Below are 10,899 nucleotides of genomic sequence, written 5' to 3' on the forward strand. Positions count from 1 at the left end.
ATTGACATATATATTGTCTAATTGACATAAAATTGCTATTTTCTTGTTCTCGCACAAACAAAACGTATTTGCAACACCCTGGCATGTCAGCATTATTGTTCCACTAATGTTGCAAGGTTCACCAAACAACTCCAACTGAATTACATGTTCTCTTCGTGGATATGCTAAAAATCAGCTATAGTAGATTTTAATGTGGTACAATTGAAGTTTAATATCTACTCTATATGAAACCTAATATTTATTGATCGTTGAACAAAATAACGCTGAAATTCATGCACCAAAAATTTCAAGGTAATCATAGAGTGCCAAAAATAACCTATGCCACACTCTAACCATCACCCACACATCATCTGGTCGCGCTACGCTACAATATGCGTATGAGGCTCGAAAAAAGCTCTAATTGCTTCAATCTTGGACCATGTTTGGTTTACAGGTTTATAATTGAATACGAAATATTTCTTCGGAAGCATAACATCAATATTACAAATTTAACTTCAAAAAGTTGAACATTGAATTCCAAATAATGCTGGAATAAGCTTTTTTGTAATTTCAAATGTCATTCCGGCAACTCACAAAAATATTTGAGTGAAAAATCATGATTCATTTGTCAGGTGGCTACATGAAGAAATCATAGTCGGATGACGAATTTCCAAAAGTAATAGTTGCTTACTGTTGTTCAAGCTTTGAGAACACAAGATACGAAGCATGTTAGACTTGGAAATAGGCGTACAGTTGACCAGTAAAAAATCGATGCACTTAAACTTAATGATTGAAAAATTCGTTGCTTTGAGCTGTGATGGATCTCGATTTCAGACTAAAGTTATAGCTATTCCGTTTGTATTTATTGCTTTAAAATAGCACGGCTCACCGAAATCGACTGAAATAAAAACAATAATAAAGGTGAATTTTACAAGGCATCAGAAGCAAGCTGTTTTGATAAAAAATTGATTGCAGTCTTTCCAACTGGACTGCTGGCTAGCCTTCGCTGGTCGCATTGATTAGAAAAGTTTTGCTGCACAGTCTCTGGAATTGAGCCAGAGATTGCCGACTAACTTCACCTTCGATGAAAAGTTTGCACCTCCAGCTAGGTGAGGCATTCCGAGCTTCACGCATTCATGACTTCGCTTAACTATACCTTCAATTATAAAATTTTCATTTGTTCCAGTCAAACATTGCTGCTGCAACGAGAACTTCAGCGTTAATCAAGTAGTATGTTCTCAGCAGCGATTAGGGTCCCAACTACAATGAATGCATTTATACAGTACAGGGTGATTAATGGAAACTTTGATAGCTCAATAAAAAAAGATAAAAGTATAGATTTAATTACAATATAGTTTTATTGAAAAGTATATTACCCGAGTTTTTGCACCACTTATTTTTAAAGATGAAATCGGACTAATGAGTGCCCCATAGTCAATGCATTCAGTTAGTCGATTTTTGAAGTTCAGTTCAACTCGCTGAAGCAAATTGACGGGTATGTTGACGATGGCTTGGCGTATGTTGTTCTTTTGATGAGGTAGGGTCCTTAGACGGTCATTGTAAATGATTGACTCAAGATAACCAAATAAAATATCGCACGAAACCAAATAGGGGGATCGGTCCGGCCAAGGAAGGTTACATTTCAAGAGATGGGGCGCTCGGCGAAATGTTGTCTGAGACAGAGACAACTCTGCAAAGCGGTCATTAGAAAAGTACTCCTCGACAGTAAACGCACGCTGCTCACTTGTCCAATGCATAGTGGCAACTGACTAAACGGAACACAAAACTTCATAATCTTGCCACGCTGCTTGGCGCAAAATACAAAACAGTAAGTTTCAGTGAATCACCCTGTATATCCCACATCTAATGGGTGTATTTACAAAAAGTGTACACACTTTCAATGAGTATGCGAGATTTCATATGTAATGAACAGCATCGAGCAGCAAATAATCCATGCAAATCATGACTGTAAGTACGGATATTTTTGACGTAGAAGCTATAAGACTACACGCATGCGTGCCGTCTTATCAACACCTGCATGATGGTCATTCATACGCGATGCTCGACTATATACGCGCTGGCTTAATTTTTAATAGGATAACCTACGAGTTAATCAAGGTTATATTTCAGTAAGCATTAGTAACGCTAGATCAAACACTGGTAACGCGTCATGAGAGCATGGGTGAGTGACATGAGTTTTCTCCCAAAAACAACGCAAAAAATACAGTAATCTTTCCTCTATCGCGGGTGTTACTTTCCAGGCATCGGCCGCGATAGTTAAAATCTGAGATGGGAAATTGATCAACTGATAGTAATTATTCATGTGTTTATATTATAAGGTCTTGAATAATTCATTGTACAAAGTATATCTGCACCAGGACCCGATAAAGTTCCAGCAGTGCTGCTGAATAAGTGAATCGAAGCACTGAAACTTCGCTCACAATGCTCTGAAAAGCATCGTTGATGAAGAGAACTATTCCTCAGGGCCTCAAAGTTCAACTAATGTTCACGTTGAAGCAACTCGCATATCGACGACTTGAAGACGGAAGGTGACGAATACGACGACCGGGGACCATGTATCCGCGAATGATTTTTCTTATCAATGTTTCTTGAAAACCCGCGATGAAGTGAATCCGCGGGAAGTTTAAGCGCGTTATAGAGAAGGATTATTGAAATCTAACTATCGGTAGCCATTCAAGCATTAAAATAGAGTTAGAAGAAAAGTATTAGATGTTGTAGCAGGATGATTTAGTGAATAACATTCCCATTTAGAAATAACATGCTGGTAATACAAACAATTTATTCTCACAATAACAATTAGTGTTTAATTTAATACTACAGCTAGCCAATCATTCATCGCTGTGAATAACCGGTCAATTGGCGAACGAGGTAGATAACCAGCCAATACCAATAATTATTAACAAAATATTATTCGGCATTGCAGAAGCGATTCTAACGTTTACTGCGTTGTCAACGTTACCTGATAACACAGCGGACCATAACTACTTTTTCAACTTTGACCTCGTCGACCAAACTTCTTCAGGTGCCATTAGGTGCTTCGATAAAAACATGACATGCTGTAAAACTCTTCAGTGTTGCAAATTTATCTTTCTGCGCTAAATGTTGCCATGATTCGCTGTGCCGGGAACTTAGGCGATGGATTTGCTCAAGTTTATCGCGACTGAACCGTGAGCCTGGTTATCTGTTATCGATCCGTGCATCAAAGCCTGCACGGAGCAAAATTATTATGTTCTATTTACGATGAGATAATTTACCGGCTAATCAAATAGTGATTGTATCATTTATGTATTATTTGTAGAGAACTGCTTTCATGGTTTACTTTAATGAACCTTGATCCAGAGAACTTATATTATCAGTCTGTTTATATCGCAAGTTCACAAGGAATTTAAAAGCAAAGAAAACGCCAAGAAAATTCAACATATTGATATTGAAAACCAGATCCAGAGAGGGTCGTACTACAATATAAATAAATAAAATCGTAAATAATTATATTGTGCAAAGTCTCTAAACCAGAACATTAATTGGTAAGAACTCCTTATGATTTCGTTGTGAATTAAGAAAACTACATTCATTTGGGAAAATAACGTTTCTAGACTACTTATTCTTGACTAGAGCATGTTTCCTATACTGAGCATCCCGTTTACTAGAATCTAAGCCAATTATTCACTTCAAAGATTTCTCTCTACTAACGCATTCAAATTATAGTTTTGATTTATTACCACTGTTTTAATATTTATCGACTACTCATGGGATATAGCGTTAATTAAAAAAATAGAGCTTGAGAGAGACTTGCACTTAGTGTAATTATATACCTCATTTGCATATATAAATTCTACAATATTCAAATTAATTGCCTCGAAAATTTGATGCGTTTTGCCGTGTAAAAATGAATATGATAATCCGCGATGGCCATTGTTTAATTATTGACCCTCTGCAGCCTGCCCTCCATTGTGTGCAACGCTCATGAGAATAAAGAAATACTAATGTTAATTATTTTATTACTGGGTATTTGATAAGAAAATATTCACTCTGTCATTCCACGACTGCAACCCTGGACATTCATGGGGAAGTATCATTACTCTGTCATTCCGCGACTGCAACCCTGGATATTCATGGGGAAGTATCATTAAAACTTACATAACGTACGTTCTAGTTCCGAGAAAGTTGGACGAAATTTATCATCACCCAAATTTGACTGCTGCAAATGGATAGAAGAGTTTGGGCGACTTCAGCTTCTGCGCACTCGTTTTATGCAAGTTTTCTCCTAAGAACAAAGCAGGTGAATTTTTCGTTGACCAATCGTGGGCAGACTATTATGAGTTGACGAATGACAGCTTCATGGAGCCTTATATTAGGGACAAATGATGCCTTTTTGTTCCCAATGCAATGCAGTTTACTGAAACATTGTCCATTAAAGCAATTTTACGAGCTCTCATTTACTGTAATGCCTCTATTGTTCTCTTACTAAATTTGCTCATGACCGCGCACTTAATCTTTGATATAAAGCAGCCCGATTGTGTGGCCAGCAATCAGTGTAGCAGTGTCTGCACAATATCCAGCAATCAGTGTAGCAGTGTCTGCACAATATCCAGCAATCAGTGTAGCAGTGTCTGCACAATATCCAGCAATCAGTGTAGCAGTGTTACACAATATCCAGTAATCAGTGTAGCAGTGTTTGCACAATATCCAGCAATCAGTGTTGCAGTTCTTGAATCTAAATCTTTCTATATGACCGAACCGTTTGCGTTTGTAATAATGCAATTATTTTTTATTGAATTTCGGATTTTGTTGCATTCTCGCGCTTTAAACGATATTTTTGATGATTATATACCAAATATAACTCAAGAACAAAGTTCAGCGTGAGCGACAGCAAAAAAGAATTGCAAACGATTGAAAATGGATCAAAGTGACCGAAATATATTGAAACATAAACATATTCACCATCCAGGTTGATAAGGAAATAAATTTCAAAGCAATTTTAACAATTTTCGCAGAAAATGATTACTTGGTGCAGAGCGTGCAGCTGATGCAGAGCATGCAGCTGATGCAGAGCGTGCAGCTGATGCAGAGCGTGCACCTGATGCAGAGCGTGCAGCTGATGCAGAGCGTGCACCTAAGGTTAGATATTGCATCAATTCTTCAACCTCGTTTTTTCGACGCATAAACTTCTATTCATCAATGCCTCCGCTAACATTAAATATTCGTACAGCTTCGATTTATCGATACATCAGATCAGGTTTATAAATGCATTAGTCGCCATTTATTACCGTTCCAACTCTTGTCGGGGTAAGAAATTGTGTAACATTTTATAATGTTAAATGATCGACTAGATTAAGAAAACTCGGCGAGCAGATTCCAAAACATGGCTTCAAAACTTACGGAATGAAGATTTACTATCCAGTCAAACCCAGGATATTGCGACAAATCTCTAAACCTACCCTTAATTTCTCGATAAACTGTAGCTACAGGTATTCAACATCCACTTATTCAACGTCAACTGAATTTCCAGCGTAATAAATTCAGCGCCATGTGTCTTGATATGAAGCCACCAAGAGTCAATAAATCACATGAAACCCTTGCTGTAGTTTATTAATCTTTGCTTATTATTCACTTATATTGTTTGATTTATTGAGCTGCATGGCTATTAATTTTTCTCCATCTTAGGCTTAATAATAATTTCTCTCCGTCTTAAACTTGCATCCAAGAAAAATTTCTCAAAATAATAAGAAAAATGTCAAAAATTTGAGCTTGTCATTTAATCCAATATAATAATTTACAGTCGGAAATTTTCCTCACGCGTAATCCGCTAATTGGTTAACAAAATGCCGCTAACGTTATTACAGCCTAAACATTTTTAGGACAATTTTGTATGAACATATTTACCACTTCAACCATTAGTACATTTTTCAGTCGGAAGAAAATTTTCCGTCTAAACTCATTAGTACATACAGGTACAGTCGGGCGAGAAACACATTAGTACTCACCGGTACAGTTGGGCGAGAAACACATTAGTACTCACCGGTACAGTCGGGCGAGAAACACATTAGTACTCACCGGTACAGTCGGGCGAGAAACACATTAGTACTCACCGGTACAGTCGGGCGAGAAAGGCGCTACATCAGCCACTGCTGTCCCGCCCAGCGTACAGATGAGGGTGAGGAGACCGAGGGTAGCCCTCACATCGCTGTTGCGTGTCGCAGTCATAACACTGACAGCAGCTCTGTAAAGTTAGGAAATTCTTTCTGTTCGCATTTCTTACTTGTTGTATAACGATGTTTGATTAATTTTACGCAGTCGCGAATTGTGGTTTTACACGGCAAATAAAATTATTTAATTCATTAATAATGATCAATTATAAATTAACAACCTTCGAGTACATGCATAGCCATGATATTTATATCTATGCACTTTTCCCTTTTTAGGATTGAAAAAGCTTGAAATTGAAAACATTAGAAAAGTACTACGGCACCTATAAAAAAAACACTTTTAATTTGCATGATTACACCGTCGATATGAAATACTCTTAACAGTCTAGCTGAACCCAGAGAAGTTCACTATATCTTTTATCATTTCTCTCTTATTCAAATACATTTATGAACTGTTAGGTTCAAACTGAGAGATGTAATTTTCGACTTTCAAAATTACTCGCTCAAACGAGTACAAGTTTCACGGCAGCCGTTTTCTTATAAATAACAGATTTTCTAGCATATATTGTGAAGTCTGTTCCTGAGATTTAACTGACCTCTTATAATGTGTTTATTGTTCATTTCAAAACATTGCCCGTGTAAAGGACTTTCTTATAGTCTAGTCCTTTGTGAACTTTGTTTGGCTATTGTACTGATAAGTTATTAATAAGTTATTGGTAGTGATACGCCATCATGACAGGATAAGAACGAATTCTCCATGACGTACGCAATGGAATAGCCAAACAAAGGTCCAAAGGACTAGACTATAAGAAAGTACTTTACAGTTTCGAATAGTTTGCGTTCTTCTGGTACTATACAGGCATCTATGGTCCCATACCGATACTCTGGCGCATCAGAAATTGACTACGTCTAGTACACTAATTCTACTTCTGAAAAATCCAGGAAATGGAAAATGGCGGCTACAGTCCGATTTAGAAAATTTGAAACCATTTTCACTAATGATGATCCAGAGAAATGGAAAATGGCGGCTACAGTCCGATTTAGAAAATTTGAATTAGAAAATTTGAAGCCAGTTCACTAATGATGGTCGCTATACATATACATATATTGACAAAATATCATTCAAATGTATATAAGTAAATTACTATTGCAAACCTAAGATCACGAGTGCATTGGCGGCTACAGTCCGATTTAGAAAATTTGAAGCCAGTTCACTAATGATGGTCGCTATACATATAATTGACAAAATATCATTCAAATGTATATAAGTAAAATACTATTGCAAACCTAAGATCACAAGTGCATTTGTTTTGGACGAGTGTCGCCAAAAGTTACGTCGAAACTTCCTTCGCAGTAATCGATTAAATCGATAATTAGTGATAAAAATATTCAAGATGAACATTGAACATAACTTAAGTATGCAAGGACAATATCTCATGTCAAGGGCTGGGCGTGCTACTGTAAATATTAAGCGACCTGAAGTGGCTAATTAAGGCCCAGTTTTGTTTAGAAGTTTAATATTAAATTCATCGATTGTTTTAATCAATTTAAGATTCATCCATGTGATAATTTTGCTTCGGTAAAATGTTTTTTTCGTGTTCAGGTTTTATTTATTACTCAGATATTTATGCTTAATTTTCTTACAGTGGCGACCGAACTGCAGGCAATTTTTAAAATTATTTACAAAAGTGCTTTTGCCCAAACTATAAAAAACTGAACTCATCCACGCGATTTATAATTACATAAAATTAATTGCATGAAAATTTGTTGACGGTATTTATATAAGAACCGAGACTTTAATTGCAAAAAAGATGACAATTTTTCGCAGCTATATTCAGATAACCTATTGTTAAATAATGACTAATATTTAAATGATAAACAGGCTCTGCTGAGAAAGTTAGTCGTGAGACTTCATGGCTGAACCCGGCACAGCTTATGACATAGCTTACGGTATAGATTATGGTATAGCTTATAATGTAGCTCACAAGTTATCCGTAGCAGGTTAATCACGGTGTATGGAACGAAAGTTTCTAAGCTCTGCGACGCGGTAAGGGCACGGTGGTAAAACTACGACTGTACTCATGAAATGATTCACAATGCATATTAGTGTATAGTGAAATATTTATCACACGTGCAATAATGTAATGCTTCTCTTATGAAGAACAAACTAGAGGGGACCCTGCGGTCTCCTCAGGGTACAAAGACATGTGAACAAAGGCCATTCCTCTCGCCATTATCAAACTAAGCCAATTCCAATAACTTGATTAGTAAGTTATTGGTAGTGATTAATAATAACTTTTTCGGCACCATATTTACCCTAACCGATATTGGTCATGTGTGAGCTAGTAAACAGAGCAAGGAATTCACTGATAGTTGAATAATGTTGACATTTCTATGCTAAATCATCATTCAACGATGATTGAATGTATTGATTGAATCTATGCTAAATCATTTCAAGACTCTATATTTGCTACGCTTTCAGACTGCAGTTCTGCGAAATTTATACCAAGAGCCAGACTTTGCAGCGAAAATTATTATAACTTTTGCTAGATTATTGAATGCATTACGTAATAATTCACTGCAATTCGTTAAAAAATTATCAGTTATAAGATTTGTAGCTGACAAAATTATTTTTTCAATTTTTTTAATATAAAAAAAAAATTTTTTTATTACTTTTTAAAATCATTTATTTTGACATTTGATTCATGCATTGTCTCCAACTTTAAACAATTATGCAAAATTTCAGATCGATAAGATAAGTAGAAGTGTGTTAAATTTTGATTACAAGATTTGTAGCAGACAGACAGACAAACAAGAAGTGAAGTTAAAGAGAAGTGTTGTAAAAAACAGCCCGATTTTCAGCTAAAAACATACTGCCAGAGTTTCAGCTCTATGACCTGGAAGAGTTTCAACTTCATAAACTGCCTGCGTTCAGCTCTGAAAAGTGGTCTGACTTTCAGCTCTGAAATTGCCTTAGTTTAGTTTAGGCTCTAAAAATTGTCAGAATTTCAGCCTCAAAATTTCCAGCGTTTAAGGTGTTCAGGAATTGCGACGAGGCGCGACTCTTCGATGTCTTTTTCCGGACAAATTCTGCGATTTAGTTTTTTTCAATTACGTTTGTCGATAAGAATTCTTGATCACATGACTACCTTATTAAATTTAAAAAAATTACGGAAAAAAGGAAAATTTGATTTATGCACGGGAACCTACAAATTTACTAGTATATTTTTATGACACTTCTCTTTAACTTCACTTCTTGTTGTTTGTTTGTCTGTCTGTCTGTCTGTCTGCTACAAATCTTATAATCGATATTTAACACACTTCTACCTGTCAAATCAATCTGAAATTTTGCACACTTGCGTAAAGTTGGAGACAATGCATGACTCAATAGACAGAATAAATGATTTTAAGAATTAAAAAAATTTTTGTTCAATATTAAAAAAAAATAAAAATAATTTCGTCTGCTACAAATCTTATAATCCATATATAACACACTTCTACCTCTCCAATCGATCTGAAATTTGTCACAATTGCATAAAGTCAGAGACAATGCATGGATCAGTTGACAGAATAAATAATTTTTGTAACGTACAAAATTTTGATATCTTAAAAAATTTTGAAAAATAATTTTTTCAATATATGAAAAAAAAATTTGAAAAATGCTTTTTTTAATATTGGAAAATAACATTAGAAATTCATTGTACATGTGTAACATCCAAGACACTGGATTGTTCAGAAGTGTTGTCATTAAAAAGTAATTTTTAAATGCATATTATTGAATTATAGGCCCTTTTCTCCACGGACTTGAGCGATTTTATTTCATCTGACAGCGCTATAGTGTGTGTGTCGCACTCAATGTGTTAAAACTGCTAAATTTTCTGCTCATAAATCAGTCATTAATCACTACATCATTTAATTTTTCTTGCGACAAGAGGTCAGCATTAAGAACTCTACGTATTTGGGACGTGAAAGGTTCTCATAATCTATATAATGGTTCTCATAATCTACTTAACTGTTATTAAGCTCATGACACCAATTGCTACGAATACAAAATCAAACATATCAGGTAACACATCGTAATTTAAATTTCTTAATCAATTATACGACTTAGGGTGGAGGGACGACGAAACGTCTGAATGCAATTAAACATTGATAAAGAAACTGATGGTCAGTATCATCCATAGATGTGGCTTAAACAAGAAAATTAATAAATTAAAAAAATTGAGCAGATACGCTAATTTTTACCCTAAAAGTTTCAACCTGATAGCAGCGTGACCGACGATGATGCCTAATGCCGACTTTCCAGTGCAGGACTGAACACCTCAGGAGGGAGTTTGGTGACGAGGCTGGAGCTGCAGGCGAGACACGTCCGACGATGACAGCGTCCACTGCGCTACTGAACTAACTGAAGGGCACTTAGCAGTTGGGGCTGCACGCGCTGCTCATTAGCAGTTGGGGCTGCACGCTCTGCTCACTCCATGTCAGGCTGCACCACATGCAATAAATTAATAATAATCTTATATTCGGCCCGTTGGACGCAGGCTGCTGTGGAAAGGGGTCCAGAGTTGGGTTGAGGGTTGACATACATCCTGCATTGAGGGAAATTACTTCGTGTGATTAGTCAGTGAGATTTAAAGTTGTGCAAGTGTTCAACTGTGTTGAAAGAGGCCAAGGTCTTCGAGTACATGATAACGAGTTTACACCATGTGTTGCGAGTATATTTTCTAAGTATTGGGATGGGGTTGTAGAAAGA

At 36.2% G+C, this 10,899-nt stretch overlaps 1 protein-coding gene across 1 annotated transcript in view; it reads right to left on the reverse strand.

Annotated features, from left to right (window-relative positions):
- LOC108665908 (mucin-5AC) overlaps positions 1-10,525 on the reverse strand; it is a 30,500-nt gene extending 19,975 nt beyond the window's left edge. The window contains exons 1-2 of the mRNA XM_047880669.1: positions 10,407-10,525; positions 6,090-6,220 (exon numbers count right to left, since the gene is read on the reverse strand). Coding sequence (XP_047736625.1) covers positions 6,090-6,204 — 115 coding nt within the window. The 5' untranslated portion in view covers positions 6,205-6,220; positions 10,407-10,525. The remainder of the gene's footprint in view (positions 1-6,089; positions 6,221-10,406) is intronic.
- Positions 10,526-10,899: the final 374 nt, after the last annotated feature.

Source organism: Hyalella azteca, unplaced genomic scaffold (assembly GCF_000764305.2).
Source record: "Hyalella azteca isolate HAZT.00-mixed unplaced genomic scaffold, Hazt_2.0.2 contig5880, whole genome shotgun sequence".
NCBI lineage: Eukaryota > Metazoa > Arthropoda > Malacostraca > Amphipoda > Hyalellidae > Hyalella > Hyalella azteca.